The 20620-nt window shown below is 37.7% G+C and overlaps 1 protein-coding gene across 1 annotated transcript in view; it reads left to right on the top strand.

Moving 5' to 3' along the window:
- PIEZO2 (piezo type mechanosensitive ion channel component 2) overlaps window positions 1–20620 on the top strand; it is a 224439-nt gene that overhangs the window by 136139 nt on the left and 67680 nt on the right. The window contains exons 7-14 of the mRNA XM_063299098.1: window positions 279–492; window positions 11824–11992; window positions 12679–12681; window positions 13221–13346; window positions 13766–13804; window positions 15683–15821; window positions 16198–16352; window positions 18827–19063. Coding sequence (XP_063155168.1) covers window positions 279–492; window positions 11824–11992; window positions 12679–12681; window positions 13221–13346; window positions 13766–13804; window positions 15683–15821; window positions 16198–16352; window positions 18827–19063 — 1082 coding nt within the window. The remainder of the gene's footprint in view (window positions 1–278; window positions 493–11823; window positions 11993–12678; window positions 12682–13220; window positions 13347–13765; window positions 13805–15682; window positions 15822–16197; window positions 16353–18826; window positions 19064–20620) is intronic.

Raw genomic sequence — 20620 nt, forward strand, 5'->3', positions numbered from 1 at the left:
ACACATTTTTACATCTAAATGTGTATTCTAGAAAATACTCTCTTTTGAAGTACACACTTTCTGATGCATTTTTTCTCGAAGTATATTTTGATAATATTTTATGTGCTGAGAATTGTATCAAGCCACTCAGGTTGGTCCATAAACAAGTTCAACTCTGTGCAATACAGGATATTAAAATGCTATCATGATTAATAATTTCTGATGCAATACTTCTAAACATCATGCTTAGTCCATATATAATGAGTACATAACATTTACATTTCATTCATTTTTTATAGGAATGATGTTGCCTTCCCTGACTTCAGCTGTATATTTCTTTTTATTCTTGGGCTTGTGCACATGGTGGTCTTGTTGTCGAGCATTTGATCCTCTGATCTTCAGCTGCCTTTGTGTGTTAATGGCAATATTCAGTGGAGGCCATTTAATTGGACTTTATCTGTACCAGTTACAGTTTTTTCAGGAAATCATTCCACCTGGTGACTTTTATGCCAGGTAAGAAGTTTTATCAGCATTTTTGAAATAAATGGGATTATGACAAAATAGAACTGCTTAGTTCTAGAGCAGATAATAGAAGATAAAGATGGGATATATTCAGAGAAATGTAAAATACATGTTATGGTGTAGAATAAAAATGTTATAAGATACATGTTGATTTGGGGAGCAAAGAGGTATGTTATTTAAGAAAAAACACAGATGGTTCAAATGGCAAAATAATAGGTTTGAAATATATAAATAATATTGGCTGTAGAACTTATGGAATTTCTGTAGGATTGATACGCGGTTGATTCATTCCATAGGTGAAAGGGTGGCAATTTCGGGGGCAATTTGACATCAGTTTAAAAAAATTGAAATTTCAGGATGCAAAAAAAATTAATGGTGGTTCACAGAATAAAACAATACAGTGAATTTCAAATGTGGAGATAAAGACTAGGGAGTTGAAAAGAAAGATGTCTATTGGAATGCAAGATCTCTCACAGTAAGGTCCAGAGAAAGTAATACATATGAAACTAGTTATATTTAGATGGATGACATTTTTATTTACTTCGATTAGCATATTTGCTTGATTTTTTATATAGGAATCAATCTTGTAAATGTACTATAATATATAGATTTGTTTTAGAAAAAGAAATTGTGGTTTCTCTTCATATTGTCTAAATCTTTTAATATTGGGCTTGGAAAAAAAAAGACATTCTTAAAACCTGTTACTGTTTTGTTTCGGGTAGGATAAGAAAGGAAACTGTTACAGGTTGAGCCTCCAATAGAAACTGGTTTCACAGAGAGATGTCATGTGGACATATCATAATTATTCCTGGCTCTTGGCTTTACATGTTTATAGCTACCTGACAAAAGTTTTGAATAATTAGTGTAGTTACTCCATTCTGTATAGCAATGCTACCTGCCTTCTTCTGTGAATGAATGTGTGTGAAGATGCAAACTTTCTTCTGCCATCTACAGGCCAGACCAGGGGGGGGGGGGGGGAAGATAAAAGATGATTTTTAAGGAAATCATTGTTAAACAGTCATTTTTATTTCATTATTTTAAAGAGCAAAAATGTAACTTTTAAACTTGGAGAATTTGTGCTGATGCTAGGAAGCAGCAGATACTCATTATTCCTAATGTTCTGTTCTTTCAGGAAGTGTTTTAAAATCCTTTGAAATAGGATATTTTTTTAAAGAAATCATAATGCTTTTTATTAATCTAAACACAACATTTAGAATAAATCAGTAGTTTGGAACAATAATAATATTGCTAGGCCATCTTGTATCTGGTTCAAGTGCATGTAATCCTGTGTGTGTGTGTGTGTGTGTGTGTGTGAGAGAGAGAGAGAGAGAGAGAAAGAGGAGGCATTTCAGCAATGTTTAAATAACAAAACAGAAAATAATCATGATTAGCCACTCACCAGCACCTAGAAATTGTGCTCAAAATTATATATTCTATATTAAATTCAATTTTTCTAGCAAAATGAAGTTCATTCACAGCAGATTATTTTTGTCCTGGGTTTTTATATACATATACATATACTGTACATATACATATACTGTACATACACACACACACACACACATTAAATCTTATATGTGCCCATATCAACATTATGTTCTTTCCCAAGGAATTTCTGGGTGTGATGTCTTTTTGTAACTTTAATAACAAAATAAGGTTCAGAGGGATTTGCCAAGATCCATCCATCCATGAATGCAATAAATAGATTTTTTGGTTTATATATTTCAGTGAAAAGATACATGTTTTGAGATTTAAGGAAGAATAACTTTAGCTGTAACAAGTCTTTAATGAGGAACAGTTCTAGCATAAATCAGTTCTCCCCACACTTGATTAAGGATCCCTGTTACCTTGAGGTAAAGGGACGTTCTTCCTTCTATACATTTTTATGGAAATTCCTTTGGTTAAGGGCCAATGGCTTTTCCTTCCATTTTATTTCCTGAGGATTTCAAATATTGTGAATGTATCAAAGAGTGCCTGTCCCCATGATTTGGGTACAGACCTAGATCTTGCAGTTTTGCAGGGATGAGGCATAGAAATTGCAAATAGGATCCTATTTCCATTCTCTCTAGCCTTTAGAAGGAAACTTCTGAAGAGTTTTCATTTATCTTAATGAATGGAAAATTATCAATTTAATTTGCTGCCCCTTGAACCTGCGCTGATCCTGCCACAAGAGAAGGATACGCCTGTGCTTAGTTCCCCTTTCTTCAATAAGCAATGAGGTACTCCCTTATGCATTATCGTACCTCTCATCTGGGAGGCATGCGCCATTACCCCAAAAAGTTGAGGCAAATAGTTAACTGAAAATACAATAATCTTCCTTTCTGTTGTAGCAGGAACTATATCTGCTTAATTTTTCTATGTCCCCATCTGTTACTTTTGCATTACAAAAATATAGAATGTCAGGTTGAAAAACTAATCTCAGAGCAATTTGTTTTTATAAGCCCACTCTTTAATGTTTAAGAAAATAGAATTGCCTTTTTCTGTGTTCATGCCATTTCCACCAAGGTGGAAAATTAACATCTAAGAGAGGAGAACACCACTCCCTAAGGCAGCAGTGGAGAAGACTCAGTAGAAGCTAATTGCATCTGCAGAATGCCACCCAACGGCCCTGTTTAAAATCACGCAATCTCTGTTGGGGAAGGTGGGCACAGTGACCCACCTACAGGGCCATGTAGAGGAGTTTTTGGAGCATCTGCAAGACAAAATCGCTCGGATCCGTTCTACGTTAGATTCCAAGCATGAGGCATGGTCTGTGGAAATACCCAGGGATCGTACTTACCATGTTATCTGAGAACAGTTTGATCCTGTTGGACCCAAGGAAGTGGACAGGATCCTCCAGACAGTAAATGCCACCACTTGTCATCTAGACCCATGTCCCTCCTGGCTGGTGAAAGCTGCCCGGAAGGTGACATGTGGCTGGGTCCAGGCGATGGTCAATACATCCTTGAGGGAGGGGGTGTTTCCAACTGCCTTTAAGGAGGCACTGGTACACCCTCTCCTCAATAAACCATCGCTGGACCCTACTATACTGGATAATTTCTGTCCAGTCTCCCACGTCCCCTTTTTGGGGAAAGTGGTTGAGAAAGTGGTGGCATTACAGCTCCAGAGGGTTCTGGAGGAAATAGATTATCTAGACCCCTTTCAGTCAGGTTTCAGGCCCGGATATGGGATGGAAACGGCATTGGTTGCACTTATGGATAATCTCTGGCGGGAGCAGGATGGGGGTAATGCATCCATCCTTGCTCTTCTTGACCTCTCTGCGGCTTTTGATACCATCGACCATGGTATCCTTTTGGGTCAGCTCAGGGAGTTGGGGATGGGTGGCGTGGTTCTACGCTGGTTCACCTCCTTCCTCCAGGGCCGGTTCCAATCGGTGGTGATAGGGAGTGAGAGATCCAACCCTTGACCCCTCCTTTGTGGGGTGCCACAGGGTTCAGTTCTCTCTCCTCTCCTATTCAACATCTACATGAAACCACTGGGTGAGATCATCTGTCACCATGGGATGAGGTATCATCAGTATGCTGATGATACTCAATTGTATATCTCCATCCCAGGTGAGGTAAGTGATGCCATAGCTGCCCTTTCCAGGTGCCTGGGGGCTGTAGGGGCCTGGATGGGGAACAACAGGCTTCAGCTGAACCCTGGTAAGACAGAGTGGCTGTGGGTGAAGAGCCCTTCCATATCCGGGACTTTGTCATCTTTGGTTCTGGATGGGGTTGCACTGCCCCAGACAGACCCAGTGTGTAACTTGGGGGTCCTCATGGACTCACGACTCCTGCTCGAAGAGCAGGTGGCAGCCGTGGCCAGAAGGGCCTTTGCACAGCTTCGTGTTGTACAACAGTTATGCCCTTTCCTGGATCGGGAGGCCCTTCGAACAGTCACTCATGCCCTTGTTATCTCCCATATAGACTACTGCAATGCGCTCTACATGGGGCTACCCTTGAAAAGTATCTGGAAGCTTCAGCTGGTTCAGAATGCGGCTGCATGGGCTATTTTTGGCGCCTCTAGAAGGGTGCACATAACACCTCTGCTACTCGAGCTGCATTGGATACCAGTTTGCTTCCGGGTCCAATTCAAGGTGTTGGTTATCACCTATAAAGCCCTACATGGCATGGGACCGGGTTACCTAAGGGACCGCCTCTTCCCTGTTTCATCAGCCTGTCCCACTCGATCGTGCAGAGAGGGCATGCTACAGACCCCGTGGATAAGAGAATTCCATCTGGTGGGGTCCAGGAGGTGGGCCTTCTCTGCAGTAGCACCCGCCCTCTGGAACATCTTGCCCCTGGAGGTGAGATTAGCCCCATCACTCCTAGCCTTCCGGAGGAAGTTGAAGACCTGGCTCTGCCACCAGGCTTGGGGCAGGGAGGAGAATAGTCATACTTCGGGCTGGCTAGTACCTTGAGGTGCCCCTCCTATACAACAACTGAATGAGACCATAGCCATCTGGATTTTATTATATTTAGTAGATCTGCGAAATTGTTTTATAATGTGTTTTATATTGAAATTTTATTGTGTATTTATTGTTTTATATTGTAAACCGCCCAGAGTTCCTCCGCTCAGAGGAGATGGGCGATGACAAATTTGACAAACAAACAAATAAATAAATAATTCCAAAAATCATATACTGTACCTTCTCTTGCAATTTGAGCCAATGCCAAGCCAATTATTGTCTTAATCCATAATACAAATTAAAGAGAGTAACACATTGGGACAAACAAATGTTATCAGAGAAGGGTACTAAAAAAAATCACCTTTAAAAAACCTAAGAACACAATAGGTTTGTAAAAGCTTGCTCAGATCAGGAGGTGGGCATGAAGTTCGGTTCTCTCCCAGCTCTCTTGCTTAAATGCCATGCAATGCTGTCAGCTGGAACTGACCCTCTATTAATCCTTCCTTCCATTCTGCTAACTAGCCCTAGATCTGGATCTCAGTTGGGCAGGGCAGAGGTTGCAGTTTTATTGTCCTCACAATCTCCCACAAAACAACTGGCATGGCTTCTGTTTGATCCTTTCCTTTGCCTCTAGATTGGAAAAATGAAACTGAAAACCAGACAGAACATCAAGTATATCATTTTAAAATACAAACCCTTGCTGTAAATAAAATATATTTCTTTTTTTTAAAAAAAATCTCTTAACCATCACTACTGATCTTAAAGTTTTGGATATAAACCATGCGGTTGGCAAAACCAGGCATGCATAGAAGCCAGAAGCAACCATAAATAATCAGATCTCTAAGGAATTCCTTCTGCAAACCAATCATTCAGCCAATTTCCAGCACAATATTGTCCGAGAAAATAGAGCCCTCACTCAAGCCCCCACCCTCCCAGCATCAAATAGATGTTCTGGTGAGCCTCCAAAAAGCATCTTACTTTTCTGGACATTCCTGGATGTTGCTTGCAGTGTTAAGAGAACATTATGCCAAGATAAACGAAAAGATTATTCCACAAGATGAGATTTAACTAGAATGTGGTATCTTGTTACTCAAATTGTGTAAATGTACAAGATTTGTAACGGTATACAATTTATCTGTTGTGTACTGCATTTATTTATGCTTCAGAATCCTCTATTTCATTGCGTGTAAATAAATTTTGCTCTAAAAACACAGTGTAATTGGGATTAAGATTCAGCACATTGGTTGTGAACCGTGATCAGTTCCCTCTGGTCCAATCTCATTAAAGTGAAATGAAACTTTTTGGAAGAAGCTGAAATAAGACCCCAACAATGTGCTGCTTTTTTGCTTGATTTATTTGTGGTTTGGACTATTAGATTATAAAGTTGTATGTCACATCTGCTTGGATTTGATGGGATCTGGTGTTCTTAACATGTACCAGGATTATGGAAATATTTCAGTATTTCTTGTCTGATTCATGGAATAAGTCTGTTGTGTTCTTAATTGGTTTGGTTGTTCAGAACTGATTACAAACAATCCTGAAGGAAAGCCATCTTCTAGAACAGTGTGTTCCTCTTGGTTACAATGGAAGTCTTAAGAAGTAGATGTTATTTTACAGTCAGTCAAAGGCTTTGAATTAGATCTATGCTTTCAGAAATGTTCTAAAGTTTTATTTAACGTAACCAAAATAATAAATCATTTAAAGAAAAAGAATGAGTGACATCGGAGTCATGTCAGAATTGTTTGGAAGTGATTTATCATTGTCTTCTAAGATTTTTTTTTAAACGTCCTAAGTTTCAGCTCTTCCTTGGTGTTCTCCCATTGAAGAATGATGTCTGTCACCCCTTAGCTTTTTTGAGATCAGCCAAAGTCAGCTAGATACTGCAACCCTGCTATGCCTTGTACAGTTTACTATGGATTAATTACTCTAATTTAACAGCATTACATGATTAACATATAGAGTCCAATTAATAGATGGAATGGTCAACATATTTCCTTAAAATAATGGACAAAGTCCATTAAGTCAAGGTATATGTTTCTGGGAATGTGGTGGGAGATTAAATGAGTGGGCCAAAAGATTGGGAGAAGTAGCAATAGATTGCAGAAGATTGGAGTCATTGGCTTGTTGACAGAAATTATTAAATAAATGCTAGAAACATTTTGATTTGGTCAATAATGGTAGCCAGAACTCAGTAGAAAAAATGTGTATAAGAATTTAAGAATACTGCCCCCCCATGATGTTATAGTGGTAGCAGTAATAATCCAGCCCTTATGTATATATTATATGTTTATTACAAGTATATTATTTACATGGCTTAATTGTAACACTTTGGGAGGTAAATATGTAAGTATAGTTTACTTGGTATATAGGAAATTCAGTGCTTAATTATTCTGTGTGTGAACTCCAGCTTTTATGGACAGAAGCAATGATAAGAGTTTGATCATTGTGTAACATTATCTACACATTGTAGGCAATTTGATATGATTAAGCTTTCTGTAGTTTATGTATACTTTGAATTTATCTTGTATGTTTATATGTACCAAGATAAATCTATAAGAAATATGTCTCATTTGGGAATAAATATGTGCGAGTATCTAAAGTATGACTGCCTATATGTGAATTTTCATCCATGGTATCCAAATATAAGTGTTTACATGACTTCAGAACCTAGATATTGAACCCAGCTGCTTGAAATAAAAGTGCTTTTTTTTTTAATGAAGAATTTCTGGGCTAGGAGCAGCAACTAGATATACAGCTCTTCCTTTCAAACAAGGGAGGAAAAATGTTAGGAGGGGAAGTGCGTCAAGGAAGAGTGTAGGTAATAAATACTTTTGTGTGTGTGTGTGTGTGTGTGTGTGATGGTGGTTATTTTCGTGGTCAACTATTCTGCATAGCAGAAGAATAAAAGTTATTTTCCTGTTTTTGGAAAGCAGCAATATTTCTACCCTGACATCATCGTGGGCCTTAATGCTGCTTCAGTATCTTGTATTTGTATCAAGTTCACAGGTTGCGAATGTGTCAGGAAAAGCAGGTCAAAGTGCATATACATAGAGATATGATTATATAAATTTACTAAACTTGCTGGGAAAATAAATTTACAGAGGAACATTACAGCCACCTGCTACATTTACAGTACAGTTTGTATAATGTTATTTTAAAAAGTCATAACATTCTTTTTGGCATCCATAACTTAAAAAAGGCCTATATATACCTCCTAGAATCATAGAACATATAAATTGCGTGACCATAGAGGCCATCCAGTTCACCCCTGCCTCAGTGAAAACTATCCCCAACAGGTGGCCATTCAAGCCTTTATGTGAAAACCTCCAGCCTTTTCTTGGTAGACTCTTCCCTTGTTTAACAATTCTTACTATCAAGAAATTCCTTCTAATATCTAGACTGGGTATTCTTCTTTTTAATGTCAATCTGTTGGTCCTGCTCTCAGTTTGAACAGAGAACACGTCTGCTTCCTTTTCCATCTTAACTTTTTAAATGTTTGTAAATTGCTGTCTTATCTCACCTTTGTCTTCTTTTTTGCAAAGAAAACATGCCCAGCTTTTTCCATCATTCTCATAAGGCTCAATTTCCAGTGCCTTGTAATCCTGGTAGCTCTCCTCTAAATCTGTTCCAGAACTGGATGCAGTACTTGAACTGTGGTCCAACCAGCATAGAATACAGGAGGAACTGTTATCTCCCATACTGTATCTGTATGAAATGCTTCTGTTAATGCAGGTCAAAACTGCATTGGACTTGCATACTATCATCTTGGTATTTTTATGCATGTTGATAGGAATAATCAAATGCATAGGTGCACAATTGGAGACACCTAGCTTGGCTATAGTGAGTATGAGAAGGATCTGGGAGTTCTAGTGGATCACCCACTCAGGTATGAGCAAGCAGTGTAATGCAGCAGTTAAAATACCAAGAAGGTATGCACCCAACCAGTATACAGTCTTTGCTCAGGCACTTTCTCTAATCAGATTCTGCAAATCCCCATTTTATATAGAGAATTTTTCATCTTGTTGTTTCTGCAGGCTTCAGAAACCCATGAGTATATTATAGCCCCTCACATTTGTATTTATTTATTTACTTAATTTTTATCCTGCCTTTATTATTTTTATAAATAACTCAAGGCTGCGAACATACCTAATACTCCTTCCTCCTCCTATTTTCCCCACAAGAATAACTCTGTGAGGTGAGTTGGACTGGCCAAAGGTCACCCAGCCGGCTTTCATGCCTAAGGCGGGACTAGAACTCTCAGTCTCCTGGTTTCTAGCCCAGCACCTTAACCACTATACCATACTGGCTTTGTATTTCTTATAAGCATGTATTTGCTAATTTAAAGTGTTTATGACTGACATTATGCTATACTTTAGAAGCATGAAATAACTCCCAAGATATCTGGAAATCTCCTACTTCCTGTATAAACTTCTTGTAGTTACACATTTGCTTTAGAGGCTCTCAGTGTATTCCAGCATCAAGCTGAGAGAGAATGTAGGGCAGGTCCTTGGTTATAGCAATCAGGTCAGAGAGCTTTGATGTTATATTGGCTTGTTCTTTTTTTTTTTAATAGTAAATTTTATTAAGTTTCAAAGAAAGAATAAAAAGTACAATGAAAACAAAAAACTACCCAAAAAAACTTTAAAAGTGCAGAAACACAAGAGAAGAAAAAAAATTTAATTTACAGAAAAATGTGGCTTCCGATTTTTAACAAAATTTCCATAATCAATCTCTTACTCTATATTAATCCAAAACACCACATTATTTCTATAAATCATTCCCCTTTAACACGTAATAAAAATCACTAAATACAGTTACTCCTCCCCCTTATATTAAAATGAAGAAAAAAAAATTCATATAAACTTCCTAAACATCTTTCTCCCCTCCAAAAGATAAATCATATTTAATTATTCCCTTCCTACCACTATTCTACACATTTATGTCTACTATAATAAAAATCAAATTGAAAGGCTCATAAGTTGTCAGCGATTATACTTAATGGTATGACAGTTTTAATAATCCCAGTCTTAATAAACCCCAAATCTTAACAAACTAAAAAACAAAGCCAATTGTCCTAACAGCCAGGAAACACGCTGAGACAAGGAACTGGTCTCTAATGTTTATTGCTAGTACATAACAGGAATCCTAACAAACTGAAGAAGCGTGGGAAAACCCAGACATATAAACCCCAAAGGTTAAGGCGGTCCCGATCTGTGTCTCTTTGAATGGCTGACCAATTCCTCAGTGCTACGCATGCGCTTGACAGTCTGGATGGGAGCCCCCTGCTCGCCATCCTTACTCATGACACCAATTCAAAACAGTAAATGCAAATCATTGAAGGCAAATAACATCAGTCAAATCCTTAAGGCAAACCAAATAAACATTCTTCAACCCTTATCCCACTTCAAACTAAACCAGAGCAGTTACATATTCCCAAGATATGCACAGAGCTTTGTTCTTAAGAAAATCAAGCAGCCCAGCTGCCCCTCGCAAAAATTCCAGGGTCTTTTAATGGCATTCCACCAGGAGATCGACCCTATTTATGGCTTGCAGATCACTCTCTCTCCTAGATTTCTCCTACTCCATTATCCAAACTTTATCCACCATTTTGACAGAAATCCCAATCTCAGTCTTAAAAGAAACCTTTCTTTCTCTTAAATTCCTCAATTTTATCCACCAAATACCCAACCTGATGGCACATTTCAGCTCTCATATTTTCCACAATGTCCTGGGTATCTTGCATAAAGGTTTGATAAAAGTCAGAAGATATCTGTTTGAAGTCCTGGTGAAGTTCAGAAAGGATCTGTTTGAAATCCTCCATGTCTCACACCGTAGATTATGGCACCCCCTAGGAACTTAATCAGCAAAAGTCAAAGATATGAGAGCATTTGAAAGTTGTTTACAAAATGTGCAAGTAAATAGCTGACTGTTCTCAAGGGAAAGTGAAGACAGAAAGCTGAAGGTTCAAATCAGCCCATTCAACATGTAGGAAAATGCTAATATCTTCAAATTTAATATAAAAATAATAACAGGAATACAATTGTTTACTCAATCTTTGAAATTTCCTTTTGAAGGAAAACCAAATACAAAAATTAAGAAAAAGTTTAAAAAGTAATCCCAAAAATAACATTAAGCACCAAGAGAACCAGCTTCTCCTCACTGTAGAAAGCCTCTCTTGGGGTAGATATACTTAAAAAAAAATAAAAATGGTGATTTATAAATGGGGTAGCAGGTCTTAATGTCCCTTTAAGGCTAAAGCGCCGCTTGGAAATGGTGACGTCCCTGCCTCCCATGTGCTGTTACCAATCAAGCACAAAACACAGTTTGCGATCTCCTGGCTGCAAGCCTCCATTCCAGAGGACAGATGGGATGATTCCAAGTATTTTCCTTAATCTGTAGACGTTGCTGGGCTTCAGAAAAGCCTGCCTAGACAAAAAAAAAAAAGCTGCCACGCTGTCCACTCCGCCTGCCAAAACAGCGGGCACAGCCACTCAGTCCACCATTCCCACCGGAAGCCAAATTGGCTTGTTCTTTCTTCAGTTTTTACCAAGATATTAAAACATTTTTTTTTCCTGCTGGGCTTTCAAGCACAGGAAAATATCACTACTTAATCCTGCAGTTTTTGCTACATATGTTATTTTGCTGCAATGATTCTTAATATTTATGAAGAATTTGAAAGCAGAATCAGTTACCTATGTGAATTCTATGCTTTTAGTAATCTGAATTTTGAAAATAGGACAAACTGAAAAAAATTAGTAAATTTTGTAGCAACTTTCAGTTTTCTATGGTGAAAACAATGAATGTAGCTTATTAAGATGGTTGGGAATTCTGGGAGTTGAAGCCCATATTGAATGCAAAATATTGTAGAAGGATGGCTTAGATGAAATGTTATGTTTATGTAATGCCCTGTTTTTTATATACAATTTTAACAGGTTGTTTGGTATCACTCCAGTTATTCAGACCAACTGCTCAAGCACTTGGAAACTCATAACCAACCAAAATTTGAAGTGGTATCACCATACCAACCCCATCTTACTGCTACTCTTGTACTATACCCTAGCAACTCTCATTCGACTTTGGCTAAATGAACCTGTTGTCCAGGTGAAACACTAACCTTTATTAGCTTTTCTTAATCCTTATAATGAAAGCAAACAAATCTGTTTGGATTGCTTTTGACATTTATGCATAAAAAGGGAATACCTTTGCATTGTGAATGAACCTCTTCCCCTCTCCCCTCCAAAGTATTATGAATATCTAACATTCATCTGTGTTATGCCACAATATAGTTCTTTCTGCTTGGAAGTTTTCACGCATTTCCTATCTCTAATGATCAAGAAACTGCGCTGCCAGCATTGAGCAGTCGCAGTCTGAAAAAAAAGGGTTTGTGGACTGCCTGAGGCTGTTTGTCCACTCCTGAAATAAGGTGACTAAATTAAAGCTCTGTAGTCCTTAGCGCCATGTTTAGTAATGGGTTCCCATCATATACCTGGTTTCCTTGACTGAAGATCATGGAAATAGCTTCAGGAGTGCCACAAAAATATGAATCACAATATTTTATGGTAAGTATGGTGGTTGGCACAAGTTTCTTTCCAAGTATTTTGGAGGAAATGAATAAGCAAACATTGTTCTGATTGTGTTAGTGAATTTACCAGCTGGAACGATGTTTTTACCTGTTGCTAGGTGCACAAACACTGTACATAGTTCTACATAAAATAATCCCAGTATTTGTATGAACTTATTTAAAATGAAAACAGTCCAATATTTATATATCTTGAGAAAACAAACAGCATGTTGTTTTATTGGACATGGCTGGTGATAGCATCAGGGTTCCTCAACCTTGGCAACTCTAAGCTGTGTGGACTTCAACTCCCAGAATTCCCCAGCCAGCAAAGCTTAGAGTTGCCAAGGCTGACGAACCCTGATAGCATGAAATCATTTAGCTGACATGGTAGATGAGTAGGAGAAACACCTCTTACTGTGGAAGCATTCCCAACTGCTTAGGATGATATGTAATCATTGAACTAGGCAGGAAGACTTGTGAGATATGGATCCTGTCTTGCAAGATGCAGTTACCATTGCCCGCTGATGTTTGCCCATTGGAGAAGATATTGCACTTGGTTATGTTAATGCTTAATTTGTGAGGACTAGAGTGAAAAACAGTTTGAATTGCATATAAACTACGTAGATACTGCCTAGATTTTTCAGACAGTGGACAATGACTTTTTATTTGAGAAGTTAATCTTTTTAGAGAGATTAATTTTCATTCTCAAAATCGTTCCAGAGTTAATTTTTCTTTTTTCTTTTTCTGTTTTCTTTTCTTATTTAACAGATGCCTGATGATGACAAATCAGATATAAATAAGGAAGAAGAAACAGAGTGCAGCCCAATTCAAATAACTGCAGACAGAAGACGTAGCTTGTGGCATAAAAGTCACTATACAACCGATGAGAGAAAAGTAAAGTCTAAGGGAATCAGTTCATCGATTTTATACTCCTTAGATCTTTTATTAAGAACTGAGTGTGCAGGTTCACTTCTGGTCTGGAGACAATTGCTAAACTAGCCTGGTAGACCTCCAAGAGCCTGGTTACAAGGCTTTTACAATATTAATTTATGTTTGGGATTATCAGCAGTAACTTTAACCATGTGTTTGTCCATCATTGAGTAGTTATGTTGCTATTGTACAGTGTTCAGAATAAAATTACACTCCACCCTATATAGTTTGATAGAGATTTTCAGATGCTTACTAAGCTTACAGTGGTTTTGAAGCTAAAACCTATCATTCTTAAGATTTATTTTATTGTTGTTATTGTTGTTATCATTATTGCATTCTCTTTCCTTCTAAACTAATAAATTATTTTTGCTTTACTTTTGCAGCTTCTGTCAATGACTCAGGATGAACACAAACCATCTGATGTTAGTACATGGTTTCAAAATTGCAGTCAATTTGCACAATGAATTTGGTTCTGTTTAGAATTAGACAATTACTGATAGATTTCTTTATGTAGGGATAGAAGGATTTGGTTGAGCAGAAGTTGATCCGAATTAACCATGTTCAGAGGTTAGTTTAGAGGTCTGGTTTCCTGTCATTGTCTCCCCAATTTAGATGGGGAGACTAATCATACAACCAAGCCAAGCTGCCACAGCTTTAGTGCCTCCTTTTGGTAACTGTTTCTGCCTGCACAGGACTAACAAAATTATCTGTCCAGCCAGCAGTCACCTTGCCTTTCAATAAAATTTCTAACACTAACACAATTTCTAACACAATTTCTATACAAAGAATGTATAGGTAGTCCTTGTTTAGTGACTACCTCATTTGGTGATTGCCTCATTTAGTGACCATTTGCAGTTACAGTGGTGATGAAAAAATAACGTTATGACTAATCCTCACATTTACAACCTTTACAGGTTTGTAAAGTAAAGGAAAGCTGAAATAGGATCATAAGCACAGTCATAGTTTCACTTAGCAAACACTTTGCTTAACAACCGAGTTGCTGGTCCCAATTGTGGTAGTTAAACAAGGACTGCCTGTATAGTCTTTGCATAGACCATGTAAACTTTTCGTACCTCTAAGCATACACAGTGAATGGACTGAGGGGTAGTGGAATCTGCTCTTGTCTGAGTATTGAAATGCAGATCTGTCATGAGCATTCATATTGTATGTCAACACAGTGGCAGTGTTCTGTATGCTCAGGAATACTGTAACACAGGTCATGGGCACTTGGAGTCTTCCCTAAGAAGCTGTATTTCCTAACGTGCATTGCATTGACACAGAGTCTTTTGCCACATATTATACAAGTATTTACTGATTAAGAATGCTAGGGTCTAGAATTAAACAGCACTTATCATCACAAACTACATTAAAAAAGTAATTGTCCTACTCTGCAAATAAAATACTGTATTTATCAAAGCATGGTTCTAAGATAAAAATAGTTCTTCATCCACATTTTTAATTTTTAATTATTTCATTTTATATTTTTATATTTATTAAGATAATGTAATAATTGCAGTCTTATGAAAACATAAAAGCAGCCCTGTTGGAGCAGATTAAAAAAATATGTATTCCAGCATCCTGTTTCCTTAAAATAGACGGATGTTTATAGAAAACTAACAGGCAGGACATTATGGTAATAATGTCCTATGTTTGGAACTACTGTGATTCTGGACGTGATATAGAGGGCATAAAGAACGACCTTGAAGGACAGTGGGAAGGTCCATCACCAAGGCAATGATCAGACAAGTACAAGTCCATTCCAAGAAACTAGCTTGAGAAAATGCTTCAGACAGGCCCGTCCCTAATTCACACAAAGATAAAGCTGTTCTAATAAAAGTAGTTTTGGACCTATGTGACATTGGTTTCTTAGTCTGGTCTACTCTCTAAAGCTGATCAGTATACTATATTATTATGTACCATATAAGAAATACAGAAGAAAATATGTTCTATTGTTCTTGTATACCAAATTGCTGTTGACACTTTGGACAAATAGCCTTTTTTTTTTAAGTTCATGAGCGGAGTTACTTGAAAATAGAGTTCATTAAATTCAGTTGAATGTACTTCCATATAAGTGTTCTTTAAAAAGCTATTGATTTGGTTATTAGATGTTTGTATGTGTACCATATGCAAACATTGTTTGATCTTCTGAGTGTCTGAATGTGTCACATTTTATATTTAATGTGTATGGCTGGAAAAGAAAGTTGAAGTAGCATTAATATTTATATCAATAAAAGTAATAGAAATGATTGCTTTAACATGCTGCCTGTTTTCAAAGGATTCCTCTGATCCTTATTCAACAGGTCCTGCTTGTGACAGTGAATGGTACACCTGTTGATTATCAAAACATACACCCTTTGTGCCCTATAGAGAATGGACCTGCCAAGACAGATCTGTACTCAAGACCACAGTACAAATGGAATCCCTCAGTTAATGACCTAGGTAGTCATAATAGATTGAGAATAAACAGTTGTATGGTTTAATTTTTTTAGGTATATATTAATCCACTTTTTCCATTTTACCAATGGAGGGCAATGTGTCATCCTATAAATCACCTATATCATCCATTTTGGAAGCTGCCATTCCAACCCATAGCTTTCTATGTTGTCTGCAATTAATCTGGGGGCTGTTGGGAAGTGTATCTTGCTAGAGCAGTTACTATAACAATAGTGTGTACTCTCCACTGGCTGCCTATAAGCTGATTGGCAGAATAGTGAGAGCACAGCAAAAAAAGTAGTGGACCTTTACCTAAATTTGTATCTGAATCTTTATCACACACAAATCATTTGCAATTCATACAGTTCTTTTTATTTCTCAGAAAAGAAAGAAGAGGAGGAGGGGGAAGGGGAGGAAGATGAGGAGGAAGAAGAAGAAAATTCAGAGGAAGAAAAAAAATCCAAAGTTCATGCAATGGTCACAGTTTTCCATTTTATCATGAAACAGAGTTATGTCTGTGCTTTGATTGCCATGATGGTAGGTTATATGATCTACTGGCTACTGGTCCAACTTGAAACGGAGACAGTGTTGTGATCCAGGACATATTTTATCATTCGTGATGTTGTTTAAATTTGTTATTTCTGACCTGTATCACTAGCAAGTTTGCTTGAATTTCTGAAAGAGTGTCTTCACCTTACATTCTGATCTTCAAACTTGAAATCTTTATAGCAGAAGTTCCTGAACTTGAGCTTGGGATAATATATTTTATTTTATGTGGTTTACAAATGTTACTATACTCAGCTTCTGCTTAGTGCTAAAGTAGTAAAGAATGGATTAAAATGCATTAGGAAACTCACTAATACAGTGTTTATGCTGTTATTTTGTTTGTTTTATCAATGACTTTGGGTATTGTTTTTATCTCTTGCACATCTCTAGGTAACAGGACCCACCAACTTTGTCTGAGTGACAAAGCTAATGGGTACTGGTCTGCTCCGTGCGCTACTATAAGACAGAATTTTGTTGAATTCTCATCTATTATGATGGAGCAAGCATGCCAATGTAATGCTTGGCTTCTACTACTAAGCTTTCCATGTGTCTTTCATTTGACTTTTCCTGCAAGTGAAAGGCTACATTTAGTTCATTTAATGTTAAATGATCAGCAGGCTAGTTATGCCTGGACTGGATAGCTAACTGGCTTAAAAACTGTACTTAAACTGTATACCTCAATTATGAAATTGGAGGTTGGTAGCAGCAGGAGCCAAAAGATTCCTATGTTCTTTAGTGTTTTTATCAATGATTGGATGAATAGATGGAGGGAATGCTTATCAAATTTGCATCTTCTAATACCCTAGAAGACATAAATTTTAAAATGGGCTGAAAGCAACCAAATGAAATTAAACAGAGAGAAGTGCAGGATTCTTCATTTATGAAACAAACATCAAATGCACATGAGGGATATTTGGCTTGGAAATAGTTCTTGTGAAAAAGAATTTGGAATGGTATTGATTGCAAATTGAACACTAGCCAACACTGTGATATGACTGCAAACAATTTAGGGAAATCAGGCAATTAGAGAAATCATGCAGGGATCTGTGTTTTCTTTTGTGTAATAAAGTAACATGTTTTGTCTATGTGTATGCTACACACACACACACACACACACTTCTATTTCCTCCTTGCATTGGATCTGTATGTGTTTGTGTGTACAGTATGTATACCGAGAAATACAGAGTGAGCAATATATGCTCCACTGTGGATCTGTGACCAGGACAGAGAAGGGAGAGAAGATCCAAATGGAACAGTCAGCAGCATTTGAATCAGGGACTTGTTTTCTGAAATATTTTTCTCTGCAGCCTTCAGCCATATCTAGCCCATTTTTGAACTTGATCTTTCTTGTGCTGGTTTCTTGCATCAGACCAAATTTGCCTGCTCTGTTCAGTTTTTGGAGCATTACTTGCTAATACAGGGGATAGACACATGGAGACTTGACCTCATTTACATAGTTTCTTTCCACTGGGTTGCAAAGAATAAGGCAAATGCAATAGGAACATCACTTCCAAAACATCCACTTTATTCTGCTTTGGTCAGAATAAAGGTGTAAAGTTGAAAAAAGGATTCAGACAAACTGGAACAAGTTCAGAAAATGGGTGGTTTAGGATAATTAACTAAATTAAAGAATCAGTAAACTAAGCCTAATCCTGAGAGACTGAAAGAGCTGAGCTTGTCTAGCATTGACTGGGGATCCCACTGCACTCTCACAATACCTGAAATGATGTGACCTAGATGGACAAAAACTGTGCTTCCTTGTTTCAGATTGCAGGACAGGTTTCAGGAAGGGTGTTTCCTAAGACTTGTTGAATGTAGACCATTCCTAGCAATCAAAGCAGTGGAATCAATGGCCTACAGATATGGTGGGCTTCCATTCACTGGACGTTATTCAGGTAGAGAGTAGAGGGCCATCTGTTTTGAAATCTTTAATTTGTATTCCAGCAAAGCTCTGGACTTATGGCCTAAGAAGCCCCTCCACTTCTATGATTCTAAATAGAGTAGAGTAGGGATAGGATAGGGATAGGGATAGGGATAGGGATAGGGATAGGGATAGGATAGGATAGGATAGGATAGAATAGAATAGAATAGAATAGAATACTTTATTGGCCAAGTATGATTAGACATACAAGGAATTTGACTTTGGTGCAAGAGCTCTCAATATATTTACATAACATCAAAAAATAAACAATAAACAAAATAATGAAGTCGTAATGTTATTTACTAAAACTATACAATCAAAGAAAAGAATTGAAGGAAAATAATACTACAGCTATTAACTAACACACACTCATATTTAAAGGGAGAATTAAGGGACAATATACTGCATCTGTTGTCTAACATATATTCACATTTAACAGAGCATTACCGGTCACATCTTAGCAGTCATGTCTTACTATGTATTTGAACCAAAGTGTTGAACTGAGGAAATTATACTAATTTCTTTTTCTTTTTTCCCCTTCAAGGCCTGGAGTATTACTTACCACAGTTGGTTAACATTTGTATTATTGATATGGTCTTGCATACTTTGGATGCTTCGTGACCGAAGGAAATATGCAATGATAACTTCACCTTTTATGGTGGTGTATGGAAATTTATTATTAACATTACAATATATATGGAGTATTGAGCTGAATGATAATGAACTTCGTCAGGTTTCTGGATTTCTAGAACGGAAAGCTCCACCTGAATTAGCATCAAAGGTAATAATTATACACCACAAAGCTATATAGTCAGCCAATGCAATACTTATTTTATAAGGTTTATGCATTTATATTAGTAGTGGACAGCCTCTAAAACAAAGATTTTTCAAAAGAACAACTTGAAAACTATGATTGGTATCTGAAAATATGCATCTCAAATACTTTAAATGTTCATACTTGACTGTAGCAAATGACTTTCTGGTATTTAAGGAACAGTCTTAGGAACAAGTAAGTTATTTCGGACCATTATTTTGTTTTTGTTTTTTTTCTGGATGAAAAATAACTTTCTTCATAGATTCTTAAATTAATGTATAGTTATTGCTGCTGTTCTCCTGCCTTCCCTAGTGAATTCTAGTCCCTTTACTCTATGCTGGCTTGTTGTTTATTCGTTTAGTCGCTTCCGACTCTTTGTGACTTCATGGACCAGCCCACGCCAGAGCTTCCTGTCGGTCGTCAACACCCCCAGCTCCCCCAGGGACGGGTCCGTCACCTCTAGAATATCATCCATCCACCTTGCCCTTGGTCGGCACCTCTTCCTTTTGCCTTCCACTCTCCCTAACATCAGCATCTTCTCCAAGGTGTCCTGTCTTCTCATTATGTGGCCAAGGTATTTCAGTTTTGCCTTTAATATCATTCCCTCAAGTGAGCAGTCTGGCTTTATTTCCTGGAGGATGGACTGGTTTGATCTTCTTGCAGTCCAAGGCACTCTCAGAATTTTCCTCCAACACCACAGTTCAAAAGCATCTATCTTCCTTCTCTCAGCCTTCCTTACGGTCCAGCTCTCGCAGCCATATGTTACTACAGGGAACACTATTGCTTTAACTATGCGGACCTTTGTTGTCAGTGTGAGGTCTCTGCTCTTAACTATTTTATTGAGATTTGTCATTGCTCTTCTCCCAAGGATTAAGCATCTTCTGATTTCCTGACTGCAGTCAGCATCTGCAGTAATCTTCGCACCTAGAAATACAAAGTCTTTCACTGCTTCTACATTTTCTCCCTCTATTTGCCAGTTATCAATCAAGCTGGTTGCCATAATCTTGGTTTTTTTGAGGTTTAGCTGCAAGCCAGCTTTTGCACTTTCTTCTTTCACCTTCATCATAAGGCTCCTCAGTTCCTCTTCGCTTTCAGCCATCAAAGTGGTATCATCTGCCTATCTGAGATTGTTAATGTTTCTTCCAGCGATTTTAACTCCAGCCTTGGATTCCTCAAGCCCAGCATGTTGCATGATGTGTTCTGCGTACAAGTTGAATAGGTAGGGTGAGAGTATACAGCCCTGCCGTACTCCTTTCCCAATCTTAAACCAGTCCGTTGTTCCGTGGTCTGTTCTTACTGTTGCTACTTGGTCGTTATACAGATTCTTCAGGAGGCAGACAAGATGACTTGGTATCCCCATACCACTAAGAACTTGCCACAATTTGTTATGGTCCACACAGTCAAAGGCTTTAGAATAGTCAATAAAACAGAAATAGATGTTTTTCTGAAACTCCCTGGCTTTTTCCATTATCCAGCGAATATTGGCAATTTGGTCCCTAGTTCCTCTGCCTTTTCTAAACCCAG

Source organism: Candoia aspera, chromosome 3, assembly GCF_035149785.1.
Source record: "Candoia aspera isolate rCanAsp1 chromosome 3, rCanAsp1.hap2, whole genome shotgun sequence".
NCBI classification, from domain to species: domain Eukaryota; kingdom Metazoa; phylum Chordata; class Lepidosauria; order Squamata; family Boidae; genus Candoia; species Candoia aspera.